Genomic DNA, 22,996 nt, shown 5'->3' on the forward strand with positions numbered 1-22,996 from the left:
GGCAGAGGCCCCTGGACCTGGGCACCACTGGCCCATGCATTAATCCGCCCGCCTATGGTTGCACAGGGTTCTCAGGAGATTGGGATCATAATGCAAGTAAGTGGCAGAGCCAGAACTGACACACAGGACTTCCTGACTCCAGGTCTCAAACTTAATTCATAGAACTGTGCTTCCCTTCATTTAACATTTCAGTTTTCATTTAGAATGTGAAATTATGTAGCATTCATTAGACGAACAAAGATATATATGTCATTAAAGAAATGGACAGGTTTCTTAAGGAACAATGATTGGTTGATAAATTTGAGGCTCATTATTGGAATAGTTTGGGGAGGCATGTCAGTCCAAGGATTGCCAGTTCCTTCACAAACTCCTGTGATTTTTTTCATTCTCTTTCACTGTCCTCTAGCTTTCCCTGAAGCTCCTTGTACCTTCTGTACTGTAATAGTCTTAGACTTAGATATCTGGGTATTAAGCCCAGATATGCTATCTGCCTGTTTTCCCCTTTCAGTGTTCATAGTGTACTACAACACTCTGTGATGTCCAACAATGAAATGTGTGGGGCATCATATATTGTATACTGAAAGCATTTCAGTGCTGTGCTTGATTAGGGAGGAGGTGGCAACAAACTGGTGGGTCTGGCAGAGAGGCCAATATAGCGGCCTGGGGGCCAAAGTACTTAGTACTTTATTAAGATAAAAAGTGGTCATGGAGCTCAAGGCAGAGGGGTGAAGCAATCTTGTGACAAGCTTCAAAGATGAAGCAGTGAGGGAATACCATATTGCCAGCAGGTTGATAATTAAAACTCTCAGTGCACTATCCAGGGCTCCAAGATTTCTATCAAAGTGAATCAATTCTGGTAAACTTAGGAAATGTGCTCACAAGGGGAATATTAATATTCTCTAATCATGACAAAAAATATCATTTTCCTGTTTAGTATTTTCTAATAAAATATCAGAAGTCCCACTTTTTTAATAAAATTTAGGCAAGTATAATCCCAGTGTGAGCCATACTTGATTTGAGCTAAAAAAAAAAATAAAGTGTTCCCAACCACAGTTCTTTGAATTGTTCTACCTATTGCCAGTCTAAAACAAGCAGCGTCTTTTTTCTATATTTCCATTTAGTAAGTCCCCCCCTCTAAAATGTCTGCCTGTGAACCAGCATTTCAGCTTCAAATCCAATTTGTTTCAGAGTGGAAGAAGACTTTATCAGGTAGCCTTTGCAAGTAGTTCTGTATGAGAATTGCATTCGGAAGGTCATAATTCAATCTGGCCTACATTACTTGTCTTTGTTTTTAAAAAAATCTGTATTAGTCATTTTAACTCATGTAAAAATATAGGCTTTTCTTGCAAATTTGTTTTCATTTCCTAATTCTAGGCTGAGCTATTGGCTTTTATTCGTGACACCAGGGCCAAATATGTTTTTAATTGCAAAAGTGGGAGGCAGCTCAAAGTTGTTCCAGCTTAGCCTTGTGCCAGGAAAATATTGTAATGGTTCTCTGTGCTTGGTCTTTTAAAACTGTTATCTCCTGAAAGGATCCCAGATATAGGTTGTCAGTGATGTTAATGGACTGCAATAGCCCATGTGGGATGAACCCTGTCCCTGGTGAAAGAGAGAGTTGGAGTCATCTGCTTTAAACATTAGGTCCAGCACTGATTTTCTTTTTTTCTTTTCTTTTTTTACTAATGCTGTTTCACCTCCTTCCTCCCATGGGCTTTCAGCATGCTCATATACCTCCTCCTTAGCAACATAGTACTCAAAGCTGTGTTTGCATTTTTGTAATGCTTTGTCTCGGTGAGTGTGAACACTGGCACATACAGAGAATGACATACCCACTACCATGAACATCTGAGGAAGCTCATGTGTTTGAGACAAGTGTTTTAAAGGACAGTTCAAGAAGTTTACCAGTGATGCTGCATGAATGGAGTTTAGCTGATGACCAGGGTGTCTCTGAACAGGAAATGGATTAATTATATTGTGGTTTCAGTCTCATCTTCAGAGTTACCATGTTATTGTTTTCTGAGTACTTGGGAATTAATTATGTGCAATTCAAGTTCTTTCTTGTTGCAGGTAACTATTTTGGGCTGTTCTTATGCCTCTGATTTCACATTTCCTGATTTATAGCTTGCTACTTTGGAAGAGTGCATGTTATCTCAATTCAACACCTTTCTAGGATATTGGGAAGCAAAGGCAAATCTTGTGGAGCTGAAAGAATGCATCAATAGTTGGTTCTCAAAGTTCAGGCAACCACTGAAAGTATGGCTTCTTCAAGGTTTTTCACTGAGATTTATAATTTTTTGAATAGCCAATCTGTGCCTCTGCCATTGTGAACTCAACTTTCTACATTTATTAATGGTCTGTTAGCTACAGTGTTTTACTGGTCATTTCTTGGTTAGCTGGTCTGCTCTTCCTTTTCACAAGGAAGAAGTAATTTTATGTTCCTCCTTCAAAAGTGCACAGAATCTGTCTAGGCCTGACTTTAATTTACTTTTAGAAGGAAAGCTTGTTGTACTGAGAGAGAAGCTATTGTAATTTGGTTTTTTGGTTTGTTTTGTTTTAATTCTGCTGGAGGTTAAGTGTTGATAACATCCTGTGGAACAGAACTTGAATGTGGTTTTCTATTAACTCCATAATTTGGGTATATTTAATAGACCTGTTTAATCCTTGGCCAATTTAACCAGTAGCAGACTAATAAAATAATAATTTTGGGCTTCCTGCCATGACCAATGTTGACTTATCCTTATAAAACATTGACTAAAAACTAATAACTTTTAAAGTAAATGAGTATGGAAACTTTGCCAGAAATATAGTGTATGAAACAAGGGTGGTTCTGTTTTATTTTACTGGCAATGCTTGTGGATTATGTTTGAAATAAAGACACTGCACTGTTTTAGGTTTTATAGAATTCTGTGTTACACTGTTAACTTTGTTGAAGCTAATTTGTTTTCTACAATGAAACCCTTTAGCAGTAATGAATGTTCCCTGTCATACCGAGTTAATACATTGAAAGTTTACTAAAATCAAAAGAACAATGACTGGAGTATTTTTGATAATTTGACAAGCAAGACGAGCAACAGAACCAAACCCCCAAGACCCTCGTTCTTACTGTAAATATCTTTTAATTTCAAAGATTTGCATATCCAAAGGAATTCTGGGCAATATCAGAATGAATATTAATTATTGTGTTTTCCTAAAATGTATTGGATAAAATGCATGGCTAAGGAACTCATGCCACTGTCACCTATTATCATGCTAAGTGCAAGAAACTTCATTTGAAACCATGTTTGCCAAAAGTGTCTGGGCAATATTTAATAACAAAAACTTAAGTTTCTTTTATAGTTTTCAAGTGCCTATATTATTATGGAAGTAAATTGAAATTTTCTATTAAAAAAATAGCAGTGTTGTCATGATAGCATTGCACGTGAGCTTTAGACAAAGGTGTGATAACTCCTCAGGGAATTATTTCCACTTGTTTGTCAAATCAACACCAATCCTGTTATGTAGTCTCTGCTGAAGTTAGATGGAAAAACAATTATGCAAGCAGCCTATATCCATTCACACTTTTGTTGTTTGTTAGAAGGAAATAAATGATGGTGCTGGCTAGAACATGATAAAATAATTTCAAAAAGTGGATTCTAAGCCAAATGAAGGCCTATTGTATGGCACCTAGTCCTTTACTTTGTGCTACTCTAAGGCATGTTGTTCAGGTCATTGCTTCTGCCTTTCTACAGACAATATAAAAGGAATCTGGCCTAGTTCAGGTCTTTTTTTTCTTTTCTTTTTCTATTAAGAAAATTAAACTGAACTGTTATTATAGTGCTTTGCCCACCAGAGTGTGATAATTAGGAGGCTGTGGGTGGCCTTTTTGAATTAAGCTGTATACAAAACTAATCAATATTATGAAATAGACTTAACTCACTCTGACAGGCAAGCTCTCACTTTGAGCTTTGGGATATCCTTGTGCTTTAATTTAATAAGGGAGTCAGTGCCTTGTGATTGAGGAGAATGAGAGCAAAGACACTTAGCCTTTGCTTCTCAGATTTTCTACCCATTTTACATTTTTGGGTTTTATTTTTCTAGTAGGGAGAAACAATAATAGTCGTGGAATGTGAGGACCCTGTTCTCTGAAAAGTGCCAAGCACCCTCAGGTCTAATTCATTTCAATGTGAGTATTCAGCTGCAACAGTGGATTCATAGTTTTACCTTTTCACCAAGCTGCCACAATTTTTAAATGACTATTTTCCAGCACTCCATGTAGTGGGATAAGGAGCAGAAATGACAGAAGTGCTGCCAGAAAACCTGCAGGAGGAGGTGAAGTCCATTTCAAGGCTTCCTGGTGAAGTTGATGATGCATTGCCATGCTGCCCATGAGCAGAACACTGATATTGTGAGGTTTAGAAGCCTATGGTAGGTGCTTCCCTTTCTTGTGCGGCACTACCTGGATTATAGTAAATCAAGGTTTATTAAGGAGATCACAATATTAAAATGAAAGATATCGTACACATGAGCTAGGTTTGGTAGGAACCATTTGGTTAGATATAAAAAAGGAGAAATTTATATTTCTGCAGTATTTATCTTGCCTGTTCCATTTTATCCATTTCTCCTACCTTTTGATCATGAGATGTGGCAGCCTCTGACATAATTTTCCCCCTTCCTTTTCCCATGGGTTTCCTCAAGTATGTTGATGAGATTACTTTGATTTCCACTTTTGTTAACTCCCCCAAAAGGTAGTTCTACAGATATACCTTGTGAGGAATATATGGCAGTCTCTTATGAAGTGCTCAGTGTATATTTCTCAGAATTTTTTGCATATTGGGCAAATAGTTTTTAATTATGTTCCATTTGTTCAGAATTTCAGGAGCTCTTTTGAAGAACTATGTACTTTTAGTTGTCTCTAGCGCTCCTTCTTTCTTGGCTAAGTACAGAAAGTCAAAAAGCCCAAGGCTGAATCAGTTCAGCTTGGAAGTACCTAAAGATTGGAAGAGGGCCAATGTGGTGCCCATTTTCAAGAAAGGGAGGAAAGAAGACCTGGGAAAATACAGGGCAATCAGTTTGACCTCAATCCTTGGGAAGATCTTGAAAAAATTTATCAAAGAAACCATTCTTGACAGTCTAACAGAAGGCAAAATTCTAAGTGATAGCCAGCATGGGTTTGTTGCGGGTAGGTCTTGCTTGACCAATCTCATTTCCTTCTATGACCAGGTGACGTATCGCCTGGACAAAAGGGAAGAGGTTGATATCATATATTTGGACTTTAAAAAAGCCTTTGACCTGGTGTCCCATGATGTCCTTATGGAAAAACTGGGCAACTGCAGCCTCAACTACTCCACAGTCCGATGGCTGGGGGACTGGCTCCAAGGTTGGACCCAGAGAGTGGTCGTTGATGGATCCGAATCAACTTGGCACTCAGTGACCAGTGTTGTCCCCCAAGGCTCTGTTCTTGGACCTATCCTCTTTAATTTCTTCATAAACAATCTGGACACTGGTATCAGAAGCAGATTGGCTAAGTTTGCTGATGACACCAAACTTTGGGGAAGAATGTCCATACTTGAGGATAGGCTGGTGATCCAGGCCAACCTCAGTAGACTTGCAAGGTGGGTGGATGAAAACCTGATGGCATTCAATATGGAGAAATTCAAGGTGCTCCACCTCAGGGGGCTGGGGAAGAGGGGGGCCAGTTGGGTAAAGGCTAGCCCGCCTACCTTGCAAGGGGGGAGAGGGAGGGCCTTGTGGGGGAGGTGCAGATCATCCTGGGATGCTGGGAGACTGAGAGTTAGCTTGAATCTGAAGTCCAAGTAGGTATCCGTCATTCCAAAGACCAAGTGCTCCTCATTCTAGCCTGGTCAAGTATTAATCTTCCTCCAGCTAATTGCTTGCATTTGAAGAGATGCTGTGAAGTGAATTAATTTCCTCTTAAATTTTAAAGCATTGTCAGATAAGGATCACTTGGTTATATGTACCAGTATCACATCATGAAAACTTTGCCCATGGTAGTCTAAACTTTTTGTCTTTTAACTTGCTAATATTTCCCTTGTCATATCAGGAAGCATGTAAAATCTGATGAGTCTAGTCGTAAAACTGTACTGTTTTCATATATAAATGAATACATTCATATATAAATTAATACATTGCTGCTCAGTGTAACTTTCTGTTACAGTGATGACTTCTGGCTCTTCTGCAGCTAGAAACTAAAGAGCTTTCTCTCTCTCAAATTTTGAGAAGCCCCTCCTGGAAGCAGCTATGCTGATTCCTTTGCCTTTATATCTATTTTCCAAGCTTTTAGCCTCTCTGCCTGCAGGGTCTAATTTGAATTAACAATCTGAATGTAAGAACAACAGCCACTTGGCATTTCGCACAATTTCCTGTAAAAATATGAATGCTCTGTTTTATGTGACTTAAAGAACCCATTCCCAGTTCTTCTTTTCCCACTGCTGATGGTCCCAACTGTGAGAAGAGGAAGGGTTTATATCCAGTTATAGTTGGTGTTGGAGTAAGGGTTAAGAGAGTTAATTTGCATCTTCCAAAAGAGAGAGAGTAATTTCCCTTTATCCTCAGTGCATTCACTTTCTCCAGTATTTGCTGGTTTACATGACTGCTTGAGGTTTATGTACCCCTGACAGCAAAGCAAATTAGGTTCAGGATTGAGCTTTTAGCCTGCAGGCTGTATACAGCCATCAGGGCTAAGTGCAGACAGTCAAAAAAGTCTGAGGCTGAATTGAATCAGTTTTGCAGGTTAGTCTAAATTGCAGAGATTAAACTGAGAAGCAAGTGAACAGACATTCACTTTTAATTCAGGAAATGCAGCCACATGCCAGTAGTGGCTCAGGCCAGAAGTCAGGGGGTGCTAGAGGAGACCTGCCAGCTGCTGCCAAAGGGAAGGGACTGAAGCTCCAAGGCTATTCCCTCCTCCTTGCTCGAGCGGAGGGGGTGTGGCCAGGCCCCAGCACCAGGCTAGCATGCCGGGGGGGGGTGTTTTAGACCCACCGTGGTCTACATGAGACCCCAGTCAGGCTTATGCCCCATTCCTGCTTGAGGGGAGAGTGAGGGAGGAGGAGGCAGGAAGGGGTGGAAGCCAGGGAGACTTAAGCTTGGTTGGTGGGGGGCACATTTTTGGAGGCCTAAGCCCTCTGGGGTTGGTCATCCTATCCGTGTTTCCCTGCCTGCCTGCCTGCTCTGGCTTCTTGTGAGGGATGGGGGGCACTTAAGCCAGGGAAACGGCAGAGTGGACCCAAGTTGAAAATGGGAAGGAAAACCACAGGTGGCAAAAAATTTGGATGCCAGGTCAACCCTGGTGATTCCTATGGGAAGCTTTTTTTTCTTTTTTTCCTTGCTGCATACGGACACCCCATCAAACCCATTCATTTCTATGGGAGGGAGACCTGTTGTCTCTCGGTGTAACATACAGGCAGGAGATCCAGCTGTATGCTGGATAGGTGGAAGGAGAGACTGGAAACCCTGCCAACTCCCCCTTGCCAGGGATTGTCCCAACAGGCAAATCCCGGCTGGGTTCCAGGGCCAGGGAGGAGGTTTAAACCCCCTTCCCTGGCTCAGTGTGCTGGCCCAATGCTCCCTGCGCTCCACTCAAGTGGGGACTGGTGTGTGTGTGGGAGGGAAGAGGTTTTCCACTTTTCTTGCCTGCCAGGGGCAGGGGGTCGGACTAGATGGCCCACTGAGGTCCCTTCCGACTCTATGAATCTATTAATCTAAATCTAAGCCGGGTTCTTCTATGAAACACTTGGTAAAATTATGCTTCTTTACAGCAACTTTTGACCCTGGAGCAGAGTTAGTGGAACAATATGCAATATGCTCTTGCATGTATTTACCTTTTTGCTGCACTGATCTATTACTGTGTGTACTTTCAATGCCAGATCTCTTTCTAGTAGCTTTAGAGACAGTGCATGCCCAAGTAATCTTTCTTACTAAGGTATGCTGTAGCATAGCTCTGACCCGCTCTGTCTGCCTGGGACTTCAGTGTCTTCTGACTGCAGTGCAGCATGCCTGATGACAAGCAGTCTGTGCCATGGGAGATCAGTGGTACAGCAGGATTGGCATCTTGATTTAAAGAAAAGGGAAACAGCTGATAACTGAAGCATCAGTTAGAAAAGAATTACAGTGGAAGCTTCAAGATTTTTTTAATGTGTTTAGTATGCCAGTGGTGCTGCACTGACGTAAAAAAAATGCTCCTTCAAAAAGCTGTGTCAAAGAAATGGTTGCTGAAAGGGATGGAATATGAATCTCAACTTAATGGTGAAGATAAGGGTGCAGCTTGATTTTTTTTTTTACTATTAAAATTACTTTAGCACCAGGTTCTATGTGTGGAGAAATTCATTGTTTTTGTGGGGGTTTATAACACTTTTGTCCTTCATTCAGAAGACATCTATGGAGGTCTAGCTCTGCCTGCTGAGAAGCAAATGATGTTGCTGGTTCTCACTTTTCCTCTCTGTTGCTGTGCTAATGGAACAGAATTTTTCTGACCAGTAATACAAATCGTGAGTTACTGCTGCTGGGATTATTATGATGCCAGGAAGGATGGCAAATCTACATCTCCAGAAGGATTCATATCTCTGAGCATAATAGTGGGACATGATACATTTTCCTAAAGATTTGTCTAGAAAACTGGAGGCATAGGATGCCAACACAAACTTTATAAACATGGCTGAAAAAGAAAGATGAACTGCTTTAGGATGTCCTTGACATATGATATTGGATGGGTTTTTTAACTCATTTGGAAGGTTTGGCTCTTTTTTCTGTCAAAAGTTGCCCCTTGCATGTGCTGTTCAAGATCCATTAAATGTCAGATGGAGGTTAGGAAGCCAAGGGTAACTGTTCTATTTTTATGTATTCATGATTCATCTCTTTTTGTTGCATTGTAGATTTTGTTTACATTTTTCTTGTCTATAAAACAAATGAAATGTTGAAATTGTTAAATGTTATTAAAAGCAAGAAGTCACAAAGTGTGAGAATGATATATTCAGTTTTAAGTTGTGTGGTAGATTTTTAAAATTAAAATGTATTTCATTTCCTTCAAATAGATAATGTATATAACATGTCACGAACATGCAAATATGCATAAATGAACACATGTACAGTGACAGATATTCTGTTGCTTAGTTTAATTTATACTTTTTAGAATAAAATATGTTAATTGAATATGGAATCACATACTGGTAGTGTCAAAGATCAAAAATAAGGTCAGATTTGTTTTTATTTATACATATTCTTCCCTTCAGTGAGAAGGTCAACATAACTTTCATTAGCTTCAGAGCATTTTAAGGCCTTCTGCCCAAACAATTTTAAACCAAGTATCCCAATAGAAAAAATGCTAGGTATAGGGAGGCAAAAGAGGCTCTCTCCATCTCGACCATACCAGTTCTTTAGCCTGCTGGACGATGTTTCAGCCATTTCTGGAATCTCGATGCAAAAAGCAAAGATAATCTGTCATTGTCAGATTATAGCTATGGATCAAATTAAGTATGTATTTTATAATGCTTTTCTTGGTAAACTAACAAAACCAGTAGGAAGATCTTTTTTTTGGTGACAATTTTTTTTATTGCTTTTTTTTTCTTCTCCCCACTATAGGAGCCTAGTAACAAACGAATCAAGCCTCTTTCCAGAGTTACATCACTAGCAAGCCTCATTCCTCCTGTGCGGGCAACTCCATTAAAGCGATTCAGTCAAACACTTCAGGTAAAATTAACAAAAGTACTGTTGTATTATTGTTGAAGCCTGTACAGGTATGCTACCAAATGCTTCTAGTTTTCAGCTTTTCAAATGGTATTGTGTGTGATTTGTGTCTGAATGCCTTGCATACCTTTAAGTACAATAAAAGGTACAGTGATAATAGGGTGAAATTATGTGTTACCAGTAAAAGCTCTGCTGCCATCCTTCTGTCATAGACTGCCCATGCTTCTTGTGAAATCTTAAACACATTGAATGCCACTTTGCAGACAGAGAAACAGGCATACAAGTAAGTGCTGAGCTAAGTTGTATGCAAACAGGCTTTTTATTATTGTTTTATTAATACATTTTTTTTACTTGTTGAAGAGGTTAGCTTTATATATGTGTTTTAAAAGGGTGTCTGTCCACATGGGGCCATGCACCTTTGGCGTGCTTTTAAATTACATTTTAAGTAATCCAGTTTTAGATAACCCTTGGCCAAGCAAAAGCCAGGTGACTGAAAAACTCAGATTCTTCCTCTGAAATACTGAAATGCTTTTGGGGAGGGAGGGGGCCTAAGTTTTGCAATATTAATATTTTCAACACGTACAATGCTATAGCTGCTATGCTAACTTTGAATTTAGAAATGTTGATGAAAAAGAAAAGTGACATTTTTGGAAAATGTACTTAATTTCTGTGGGTGTACTGTATGTGAGAAATAAGTTCATATATAATACTTCTAAATTGCCATTATTCGTGGTAAACTTTAACTTCTGTTGGCAAAATGTATTGCGACGAGCAGGTATCCTGGTTTTCTCTGTTTAAAAATCCAAAATTCTGTAATAAAAATCCAAACTTCTGTGATTAAAAACCCCCAAACCCATGCTTTTCCATGGTTAAAATGAAAGGCCACTATAGATAGACAGATAGATAGATAAGTATCAGATGAACACAATGTTTTATTGATATATTTAAAATTTTAGAATTATTTGGAAGCTTACTGGTGCCTCAGTCATTATAATAAAATAAATTCTAAATACATATATATTTTGGCATTTGATTTTGGTTTTTTTGTCATAAAAAAATCAGAACTCCCCCTGCCCCCTTCACTCAGCAGAATGCAGGTCCAGATGCGTTATCCCCCCGCTCCCCTTTATAGTGCTGAGCAGCCATGATATGCTGGTGCCCTGCCCCAGTCCCTGCCATTGCCCCTCACTCCCAACCCACAGCCCTCTGCCCCTCCAGACCTGCTGGTGCCTCTCACTCCTGACCTGCAGCCCCCTGGCCTCTGCGGCCCAGTGGGCAAGACCTGGTGCGGGAGGGAGCACTATGCCACCATGGCCACCAAGGTGAAGTGCAGTGGCAGCAGCACAGAGCTGTGCCCCCTGCTGCTGCCATGAGGGCAGGGGGTGCCTTGACTTGGGGGCCATGGTGGCATAGCACACCCTTCCTTACCAGGTCCCTCCTGCTGGGCCACAGAGGTGGCTCCTGCCTGGAGCTGGTCCAGCCACGCTACAGCTCCATGCCCTGCTGTGAGTACAGAAAACTGGGGGAGGCACATATCCCTCCCCACCCCCTAATGCCTTGTCTGCGCTGCTCCTCCCCTACCTCCCATTGTCTATACTGCATGTTGCCCTCACGCCCCCATAGACTTAATCTGGAAGGAGCTGTGGGAGCTGCTTTTCACCACACTGTCTGGCTGCTATGTGCATGTGTCCACAAGCACATGCATTTGGTGCTGCCTGTGTCTCGCTCCTTCTAGTACCAAGCATCCCCTTGTAGGCCGGAACTCTGCCAGCCTACAAGGGGAAACCCATGGTTTCCCAGGTTTTTCTCTTTTAAAGGAGAAAATCTGTGTTTTGCTGTATTTTTCCACGGCAAATGCAAAACCTGGATCCCTGGCGATCAGATAGAAAATGGTAACTTGGGCCAGTGTTCAAAGCATATTTCAAAGCTGCCTAATCTTAGGCAAATAGCAGTGCAATGCAATTTAAAATGTAACTTTTTTTCTAAAGTAGCACAGGTTTTGGAATGATAGGTTTACTACATACACTATGAGATCTTTGGAGGCTCAGAAGACTAGACCTGACAAAATGTTTTGTTGCCCTAATTCCCCAGTGACTTTATTAGGAGTTTAAAGGCATTAGAAACCTGATGCTCTGGTACAGGTATATAAAGTTATTAAGATGCTTTACTCCTGCTTATTCCAAGATCAGTGGATCTTAGACACTTAAATACCTTTGTGAGCCTGGCCTGCAGTGCTTTGAAGAATTGTGCCATTTTTCCTTTAGACCAGAAAAAATGTGCTTAAAATCTAAAATGAATTATAGGAGGAGCAAGGTTAATTTCATTGAAGAGGGGAAATGAATAAAAATATCTTGAATTATTCAGAATTAATATCTACTCAAACATTAACTTGATCTTGGCCCTATTAACAGATAGCAGGTAATTTCTGAAGACAACAAAAATAAAACCTTTCTTGCACCATTTTTACACTGAGAGCCCTTCTCTCCAATATTTGAATGAGTACAAAGCCATAAAAAGTAGTATCCTATGGTAATAGCCTAGGTGGAATGCACGCTTTATAGGATCTGCCTAGCAGTGTTTTCCTGTATTCCATAAACATGTTGAAAGTGCAGACATCTGCATACAAAAGCAGCCTTTATGGGGAGGGCAACGTGGCTTAACTCACACTCCATTCTGCATGTGAACCAGAAAGTATATCATAGCGTGACTAGAGCAGAGAAGCTTGTATTCTCTAGGGCATATAAATCTCCTGCACAGTCTGCCTCTAAGAAAAATTTGGCCTGAGTCTGAAAAAAGGACTACATTAGTTTCAGTTGTGAGGAGTGTGGAAAGTGAATTCAGTTTTGGCTAGACTGTTTTCTGAGCCCAGCACTTCTCTTTTCACAGCATTAAACAGCTGTTCTGCTCATTTCAGTGCTTATACTGTCAGTTCTATATGGCTGCATTTAAGACTGATTTGCATTTTATCATGTTTTATTTATTAACATGTAAGTTTGACTTCTAGTGAAAGTTCTGTAGTTCTGCATGTGCATGCAACTTCCCTTGACTTTAGTAGGAAGGGAAGTGTTTGAGCACAGCTATTGATAAAACTAGAGGAGTGTGTGTTATGGTCTTACTCTGGAAAAATGTCTAGTTTATATTTTTCCCATTTATTTTAAAATACATTTCAATGCACTGGTTACCAAAAGTGAAATGAGGAATACTATTATTCAAATCAGCTTTCTGAGGAAACTGCATATCTGAGAGGATTTATATGGCGTGCAGACCTTCATTTTCTCCAGCTATTAGGTTTGACTCCACCTTGGGTCATTTGAAATGTATTCCTTTGGCTAAGCATTGTCTTTTCTGAAATGATTAGTGCAGTTGGTAAGAGCATGGTGCTAATAACACCAAGGTTGCTGATTTGATCCCTGATTGGACAAGATGATTTCCTGAGGTTCCTTTCAGCTTTATTTCTCTATGAAATCTATAGTTGCCTATTTTATATTCATCTCCTGTTCATACATGTTGCTCATGTCTATGGTGGGACAGTAAGGGGCACTATTGCCATGAGCCACCTGCCTCACTGTGCCTGACCAAAACCCTGCTTTGGGTGTCTCCCCTGGGGTGCCTACATCTGGTCGACCCCCTTCCTGGAGCACACCCACAAACCTGGGGCAATTGCTGTCACCACCCAGGCCCTGGTCTTTGTTAGGGTTCTGTGCAGCCCACCTTAGCCAGCCAAGCGAAGTGGGTTTTAAAGGCTAGTCTCACCCTCATAAGCATTTACAGCAAGGCATGCTATAACAGACAATTTTATTGATCAAAGAGGGAGAGAGTCAGGAAGGAATACAAAATGATGGAAAATTGAAAGAAAACCTACTTGTTGGCCCTTTTGATACGTGTCTAGTTCAATTACTGGCTACATTTTAGGTAAGTTAGTCACATGTTCATCCAGAGACTGATGGAGCTCTGGAGGCTTATTGCTTGTTTCATTGTCCCAAAATGACTGACTTCCTCTAAAAAGGAGTGACCCCTTTTAAAACTTTTGTGACCTCATCACTACATCCCAACCAGAAACAGACCAATCCTTTTAAAAGTCATCCTCAGGTGGAGGGAGAAGAATCATACAGGTTGTTTCTACAGGTATGTTGGTGGGAAACTAGGACAAAGAATCTCTACAGCCCAGCTCCCCTCGGGCGACCAGGCTCGGTTGGCAAAGCAACCAGGTAGTGTGAACACAAGGCAGAGGGAGTTGGGCTGTCCCCTTACAAAGGAGAGGCAGACTGAGGATGACTTCTTCACAATGTCTCTCATATCTATGCTTATAGTTGCCCCTCCAAAACTCCTTATTAGCTCATTTGACTGTGGCCAACAATGGAATTAGCAAAAAGTCCGATTTATGTTCTTGATCTCAATTGCTCTCTAAAATTGTTTATAAGTACTTTGGCAAGATGATGTTAGGAAGCTTATACTGCCATTTCTTCTTACCTTGTGTAGGTGTACAAGACAGTTTTCACAGAATCATAGAATATTAGTGTTGGGAGGGACCCCGGGAGGTCATCTAGTCCGACCCCCTGCTCAAAGCAGGACCATCTCCAGCTAGATCATCCCAGCCAAGGCTTTATCTAGCCAGGTTTTGAAAACATCTAAGGATGGAGCTTACTCCACCTCTCTGGGTAACCTGTTCCAGTGTTTTATTACCCTCCTAGTGAGAAAATTCTTCCTAATATCTAACCTAAATTTCCCTTGCTGCAACTTGAGATCAGTGCTCCTTGTTCTGTCATCTCTGGGTTTATCAGTTTAAAGGAAAAGTAAATCCTCTGAGACCTAGTAACATGGCTGGCACTCCACCCTAGACCGTCTCCACAGTATTTTCTTCATATTCCAGAACTTGGGAGTTACACATTTATGTTCTCCAGTTGGCACAAGTGTCGTTATGTGATATCTTCACTGTAAGAATATATTAGTAAAAAAAACATTTTCTACATGTATCAACAGATATAACTCTGCATCCATGATATCTGAAGGAAACCACCACCATACCTAGACAAAAAACAAACACCATATCACAATCATTTGCAATGGTTTCTGTAAAATTTTAGGGGGAAAATATTAACTTTCTGTCTTATACAATCCTTTCTGATGAGAGAAATATATAAAAGAGAAATTCCATGGGACATAATTTCTCAGCTTCACATGTGGAAATTTCATCATATATTAATGGATGTTCCATATACAGATCAAGGGGAAGCACATCTCTAAGTCTGAGGATTTTGTAGTATTTTTTAAAATTTATTTTAATAGTTATAGAAATATTAGATTTTTGTGCCTTTTCCTTCCCAATATTATTATGTGAATGGATTTTCAGTATTTTCCACAAAGGATGCAAAAAAAGCAGTCCCAATTGTTTTTTGTTTTTTTTAAATTCTGATTACTCATACCTGCTGTGTTTTTTCTTCTTCTTACAGTACTGTAGACTGGATGATTAAAACAGTGGAGTGTTAGCTACATTTTGACAGATTGTTTATCACTTCTGTATACCTGCAGAGTACTAAATGCTGAGCTGGTACAATTATTCATGTACTTGAATTGATTTAACCATCTAGCATAAATCTTTCATCACTGTCTTCAATGCATTATAAAGCTAGTACCATTTGATCATTTTCGTGGTGATGCACCTTACCTTACAAGATGGAAATGGGGATTGAATAGAACTGAACACAGTTCTAACTAGCATTGAGGCAGAAGTTAATGTTGTTTTATTGCCATTACAAGTTAAGGCTTCATTGGTATAACCTAGGGGTGCTTGGTCTGTGGCCCATGGAGATGTTATCTGGCCTTTGGGGCTCTCCATAGGTCTGGAAATTTGGTGGGAGGGTGGGGTGTGGTGGTAGGATCCCACCTGTGGTTGTGGGGGAGCAGTGGCAGCATAAATTGCTGTAGTTCTGGGAGGAGCTCTTGGAGCCACAGCAATTAACATTATGATCGCTTCCCTGCTGCCAAATTTCTGGACTTGTGGGGAACCCCACAGGCCAGATGACATGGCCCTGTGCACAGGGTTTGGCTCACGCCAGGTGCTCCATGGCTGGATCCAGCATGAGGAGTGGGCTGGTGTGTGGGGTAGCCCTGTGACCAGATGCAGTGCAGGACCGGGTTTGTGTGCCAGTTCTGACACGTAGACTAACCCTACACTGGATTTGACCCACAGACCAGCCCCATGACACCCATCCAATCTGAATAGGAACTGCTGAATTATTTTTATACTAACTTGATCATAAAATCATAAAGAATCTGTTTGCTATTTAATTAATGTTAAGATCCCAAGGTTGGAAATTTGACATAGAGTATATTCTCTTATCCTTTTAAAAACACTGATGTTGCAGCATAAGTAAATGTTATATTTCACTCACTTGAAATAGGTTCATTTACTTGGGAAAATTGTTAAAAATGTTAGCATTTAAATTACCAATATTAGATTATGAATTTGTGTTAGAATTAGTTATCAGAAAGTTTTGCTTATGCCCATTTATTTAGGTATTTTTCAAATTAGTCTTGCATGCTGAGATTGTGCTTTGGACTGCGCTGCCTGTTAGAGCAGTAGGTAATGCGTACCTGACTCTCACTCAACACATGTCAGTGGCCAAATGAGATATTAAATAATTTCTGGAGTTTGCTGCATTGGTTTATTTGTTCTTAGGTTTGCAAGCTATGGTGTGTCACACAAGCAAAAGAAAGATAGCCATCTGCTAAAATAGGCCTTGTTCTTTCACAGTTGCTTCATCCTCTTCCTAATTCTACCATGACAGCCTTCCTTTTATAGATTTCGCTATCCTATTTTAGGTCAGCAAGTGTTTCATCTTTATTTTACTAATTCCTGTAATGTGGATGTCTCTTCTCTTGATACAGGTCTGTCATCTGTTCTCCACCTTTTAAGCTACACCTCAAATTTTTCCTATTTCTCTCGCAAAGATTTTTTAATGAACCCTGATATTCTAACACCTAGAATGTTTTTCTTTCCACCTTAACATATGTAAGACCTTATCCCTACGCTACATCATTTATGACTAGGATTAAGGTAGTTGCACTTTGCATTGAAATCTCCAAGGTTATTTCTCCCTAATGGAGATAGTAGCTCAGTAGTAAAATTGGCTTTCAGTGCTTTGAGTTATCCAGCAAGGCTTTGGACAAAGTATGGCATTTCTGGGGTTGCTGGTCCTTCCAACAGGACTTATTTGTCCTTGCTACAAGACAACAGAAATCGATAGAAAATTTCCAATACAGTTCACTGAAATTTAATTTATTGGTTCTAGTGGATATATAGTGCTATCTCCATATATGCGGTACTTTTTAGTTGGGTTGTTTGTAAACTTGAGGTATGGTCATAAATAATTTTATGATTTGTTGTGTAAATATTCACTAAGAAGTTTCAAGATATAAACCAATTAGTATAACGTCATGTCTAGCCTTGAAGCTTTTCTCTATGGGATTAATGCCACCTGCATCCAGCACATAACCTGAACAAGAGGGCACAACTACACATAAATTAGTACACTTTTTCTAATGAGCATTAAATTTAATACCTCCAATATGAGGTACAGTAGCGCATGTACATGCTTTTTAGGTGATACTTAATGTGCAGTAATCTATTCTATTGTGCATTTGCATATTAGCATGGTTTTTTACACACCGCTTTAATGCACAGTAGAATAGACTACTGTGTATTTAAAGTGCACATGTAGATATGCCCAGAGAGTTGCATATTGGGGCAGTTCCTTTGGAACTAAAAGGAAGGAAAACTAGTTTGAGCCAATTGCACTGATCAGTGTTAAGGAAAGCAATAGCTGTAATTTACTGAGGGCTCTATGTACCACAAAGATGCTTGCAAATGACATTTCTTATGCTCTTAATGCTAAAAAGTAGTATTAGACCCAACAAAAATTGGGTAGAACTGGAATTAAGAGTTAAATTAACTTGCTTTATTTTATTAAATATGTAATTTCTTTGGACATAGAGTTTTGCCTTGGATAATAATTTGTAAATATGAAACTGCTCTCTTTAACAATGACAATTATGTTTTTTATGTACTGCTCTTAGCGTTCTATCAGCTTCCGGAATGACAGTCGCCCTGATCTATTCACCCCACGACCGTGGTCTCGAAATGTTCCTTCTGCTAACACAAAGAGGAGGGACAGCAAACTGTGGAGTGAGACGTTTGATGTTTGTGTCAATCAGATGCTTACATCCAAAGAAATCAAGCGTCAAGAGGTACAATTTTTTAAAATCCTCCTAAGCTTCCAATTGGACAGTTATGCCTAAAATATTTAGGAATGCTAATGAATGCCAACTCTGTATTTGAAGTTATAGAGTGAAAGCCTGGCTTCAGGGAAGTCATTGAGTATTTTGCCACTGACTTCAATAACATCAGAATTTCACTAATAATCTTTATAATCAATCTACAGTAGATCATTGTTGTTGCTGCTGTTTTAAATGCTTCATTAATTAACGTATAATAGCTTTAAGACATTTTAGATCAGAGTTTTGCAGGATGGTCTGGGTAGTTTGGTGTTTAGTATGTGTGTTATTTTATTTGTACTGCTGTTCATGCTGAGAAGCTCCTGTAAGGATCAGGCCCAGTCTAGGTCATGCAGATACATAGGAAAGCACAATTTCCAAGGAACTTTCAGTAGAAGAGTAATGTATGCAGATGGTAGAAAAGGCCAAATGGCAAAAGGGCTGCACTCTTCTCTGTTGGTGTAACCTCAAGGCACCACTCAGAAAATGCCACCTCTTAGATTTCACTTGCTTTTTTAACTGAGGAAGCATAATACAGACATTCTGCTGCTGCAACCAATACAGAAAAGCTACAACAGGTCGCAGTATTTTTGACATTTTGGATTCCTATTTGAAAACTCTGGATTTATCTTGCAAATCATACCCAATAGTGTTAATATTGAGCATCACCCTGTGACACCCTGTAAAGGATCTCATGGCACCCCGGTTGAATATCACTGGTGTAGACCTTGGAACAAGGCTCCAAACTCCTGAGAGTTTACTTATGATGAGTGGGAGAACATGTGAAGCATTGTGGTGCACTCCATAGCTTTTGGCTTGCAGCCAGAGAACAATAGGCCCAAAGAAGCATGGCACTCTAGAGAGGTCAGCCTTGTATAAACCCTGGAGAAAATGCTGCCACTCATAGAAATACCAAGAAACAATGAAAGATCCACATTGCAGAGCTTTACAATAGAGAATACTGAGATTTTATTGACTTTCACAAACCTGGGATAGTGCAGCTGTTTCCCACTGTTCATGGGAAGTAGAATCAGTCATGAGAACCACCACCTAAGATTATCCCCCTAGTCACTGATTGTGAAGGGTCATCTTTCATGGGAGTTGTTGTGAAACCATTGCTGAATGACATTGTGGTAAGGTCATATCTGAGGCAATAGGGGCATACCTCCTTCCTACACAGTATTAGCGCTGATTTTATGTAGTTGCATGTTTGCTGTTGTTCAATATTAAATCAAGTTTAATTTTGATTAGTGCTGTCATTACAGAAACTGCTATACTTTGAGACAATATTTAATACTGCAGCTGGTAACACTTCTAGATTTACTGAACATTATATTGCAGAGATCCTTATATGATTAACTAATTGATTTCTAGTCTCTCTTTACCTTAGTGTTTTGTTTTATATATAGCTAATTTGTTTTCCCAAGATCTTTTGTTGTAAGGTCAATGCTAACTTAGTAAAAGTTTTAATAACATAGACATAATCATTTTTATATATACAGGGAATGATTATTAATATTTTTCCAGTGGTTTTTCATTGCTGGAAAGATTAGATAAGATTATAAAATGTATCCTCTATAAAAAAAAGTAACACTACTCCAGCACTAATAACACGGGCTGTGCAAGAGACATTCTAAGTGATTCCCATTAAAATCAATAGCAAAACCCCATTGACTTCAGTGGGAACAGAAACAGGTTCTAATTCAGCCTTGCTAATACGGTTAAATTGCCTTTTCTTACAGCAGAGAAGTTATTGAAATGAAAATGGAATCACCCCTATTTATGATAAGCTTATAGATACATTATAGACATATTTACTTAAAAACAACTCCAGTGCTCCACTGCTTAATTACAAATATTGTCATTGTGGTAGGCCCACTGCCTCTCAACCTTTGAGAGTTTCTATATATCAGGGAATTTTCAGTTCTACAGTTTCAGCACAGTCAGGCAAGCTTGTAACAGACCTTTCCAGAACACTGCAATGGTTATATGAGTCATAAATCAAATAGCAGTAGTAATGTCACACAAGTTCTCTTATAGATTTAAACACAGTGCAAAAATTCGTAGGAAATAGCTTTTCAAATTGAGAAATTTGAAGGGAACTTGCTGAAAAATATATTACACAAATTTGTTTGCATAACACAGTACAGTATTCATTCCTGATTTAGGGTGAAATCTTGGAGGTCACCTTGTATACAGCCCATTTACATGAGCTATATAAAAAAAAAATCACAGGATTTTGGTGTTTTATGTAGATTTTTTAACATGCTCTTCACCAGTATACTTGCTTGCCTTCCAGTTGTTCATTAAGCAATGTGACGTCTGTCTATTATGTATTTGTTCTCTAACCCTGCCCAAAGAGGAAGGGATGTGTGCAAATGAATGGCTTGTTTGGGAATTGTATACATAAACTGGCACACATACATTGTACTGTCTGTTCTATAGAACGCAAGTGTCACAAATGCATCTTTGGGGTGGCCCTCAGTTCTTGTGTACATTCATTTCACAATCTTGGACAAATCACTGAGGAAGCTCTTTCCTGTGCTGACAAGCACAATATCTTTATTGTGAAAAGTTCTGTTGTGCCAGAGGAGTAAAATTATCTGCTAGTCTTTTTCCTGAAACGTTGCTTGGTTGTTTAGGTACCTGGACCCCAGGCTACTCAACCCTTGGAAATTATGGCCTCAGACTTTTCTAAGAGGTCACTCAAGCATTTAAGATGATTGAAATGTAATTCAGCATTAGAGAGCAGAGGTGAGAGAGGATATGCTTGCAATACCCTGTTTTTCTCAGGTATGCTGCAGCATTGTGTAACCAGTTGGAGTTTCCTGAGGTTCCCTGCCCAGGTATACTGCATAGTTCTAGTCCACCTAAGAGATGACAGATAGCTGAGGCCAGATTCAATTTCACAAAGATAAGGAGGAGCTCCCAAGTCCTACCAGATATGGTACAAAATATGTTTCTATGAAGAAGGAATGCCATCTCATAAGTCATGGAGTGACAATGGATATGCTCTGCAGATGGTAGTGCAGCCTTGTGGCTGTCATGTGCCTTTTGTGACAAACACTATGTATATAATATGAGGTCAGAGCCTCAATTCATGTAAATGGCTGAGCCACTTACACCAGTTGATGATCTTGAACATGGAACCTTTAAAAACATTCTTAAAATCTTGGTTTTTAATATGAATAATTTTAATTAATCAAGATGTGCTCATTTGCAATGCTTGATCAAAACTAGATCATGTAAATTATGATTTATCATTTAAAAAGTATGACTGGTAAGGTACCATGCTGAAAGTGTGCTAAGGTTTGATCTGAGTTCTAATAATAAAATTCAGAACTCCCTTCAGTAAAAATGGCTGGCATGAGGCGGAGGTTCCACCAAAGCTCTGCATTTCCCCACAAGAGAAAAAAATTAAACAAAATTAAAAGTATTGTAATATATTAACATTTTAAAGGATATTCAAATAGTTGCTCTGTTAAACAAATGTTACATTTGACAAATGTTACATTTATTAAAAAGATACTTGTGTACATATTTCATAAACAGTCTTTATTTTACCAAAATTAGTTAAGAGATTTCAGTTTTATTAAAATATAATACATAAGAGTGACTTCTAGATCAGAAATATCTCAGGCCAAAAATTTCACTTCTCATAAAACATTTATTTTCTGAAATAGTTAAAGAAGTATTTCAAGGTCATGATTTTTAAGGTAATACTTAGCAATTGAATGGTTTTGTAAATATCAGATTAAGTTTAGATTAAGTCTCCTATCAGATTTAGCAAGTAACAGCAATTTTTCAGTCAGTTTAAATAAAAAAATATGTCTGTTTCCCTGTAGGCTATCTTTGAACTTGCCCAGGGAGAAGACGACTTGATAGAAGACTTGAAGTTGGCAAAAAAGGTATTTATACAAATAATTTATTCAGCTATTTTGCCCTTTAACCGCCTCCCCACCGTTTATAATAACTGCTGCCTGCGGACGTTTATATTCATAACATTCTGAAATTTTCAATTTTGAGACTTAATTTTATGTAATTGAACTTTAACACAGTGTGAGATTGTGAAAACATGAATAAAATACCTTCAGCCTTTTTTAAGTTATGGAAGGATTTAAATGCTCTCTAATTTCTCAGATATCAAATATATGCTAATTCTTTCTAACTGACTGGTTGGTTTGTTTGCAGGCTTATCATGACCCCATGCTAAAACTCCACATAATGACAGAGCAAGAGTTAAACCAAATATTTGGAACGCTGGACTCTTTAATTCCTCTGCATGAAGGTATAACTCTGTTAAATGATTAAATTACATTTATTTATATTCATCTTGTTCTGCAAGTGAGTTTTCCTTCCTATTCTATTTTGGTCAGATCTTCTAAGGAGGCTTCAGGAGATCAGAAAACCTGATGGATCTACTGAGCATGTTGGTCATATCCTTGTGGGCTGGGTAAGGCAGATATCCTAATCAAAGTTGAAGTTGGTTTTAATCCTAATCAGAGTTTGAAGTTGGTTTTAATTACCTCACTGGTTTTTACCTTTTATCAGACTGGTTTACTTCATATTCAGTACATCTTTTCCTAATGATGTCTCTTTTTTTTTTTTTTAGCATTTTTAAAATGCCAGTAGAGGTGGCTAGAAAAAAGCACAGTACAGTTAAATAAAGGAACATCTCCTCATATATGCACTTTACAGTTAAGAAATGAATGCACGCTGAAAGCTCTACTTATTTTGAAAATAGGCAGTGGTCAAAGACCTTTAAACTTTTTCACTGTTTGCCCTGTGGAGACTGTCCTTAAATTTTTACTTGGACAAACTCCTACCAAGGACAAAATGGGGATTTGCGTGAATAAGTCCTGTTGCACATGGTTTTCTAGTATATGAGCTGAAAGTTACAAACAGAACTGTCACAATGAGCTGAGTAATTCAGAACATTTTACTCAGTATTTCAGACAATATTTGAAATATGCACAGTTAAAAATCAAAGATTCAGATTGCAGTCTAAGTGAATTGAACTTTAGTAAGAACTAAACTGCAG

At 39.0% G+C, this 22,996-nt stretch overlaps 1 protein-coding gene across 3 annotated transcripts in view; it reads left to right on the top strand.

Moving 5' to 3' along the window:
* Positions 1–22,996, top strand: part of ARHGEF3 (Rho guanine nucleotide exchange factor 3) — a 348,570-nt gene that overhangs the window by 293,753 nt on the left and 31,821 nt on the right. For all 3 annotated transcript variants that reach the window (XM_019504995.1, XM_019504997.1, XM_019504996.1), the window contains 5 exons: positions 9,577–9,684; positions 17,758–17,928; positions 21,801–21,863; positions 22,147–22,243; positions 22,332–22,408. In XM_019504995.1, coding sequence (XP_019360540.1) covers positions 9,577–9,684; positions 17,758–17,928; positions 21,801–21,863; positions 22,147–22,243; positions 22,332–22,408 — 516 coding nt within the window. The remainder of the gene's footprint in view (positions 1–9,576; positions 9,685–17,757; positions 17,929–21,800; positions 21,864–22,146; positions 22,244–22,331; positions 22,409–22,996) is intronic.

The sequence above is a fragment of the Gavialis gangeticus genome, unplaced genomic scaffold, assembly GCF_001723915.1.
Source record: "Gavialis gangeticus isolate Ggan-Ray unplaced genomic scaffold, GavGan_comp1, whole genome shotgun sequence".
Lineage (NCBI taxonomy): Eukaryota > Metazoa > Chordata > Crocodylia > Gavialidae > Gavialis > Gavialis gangeticus.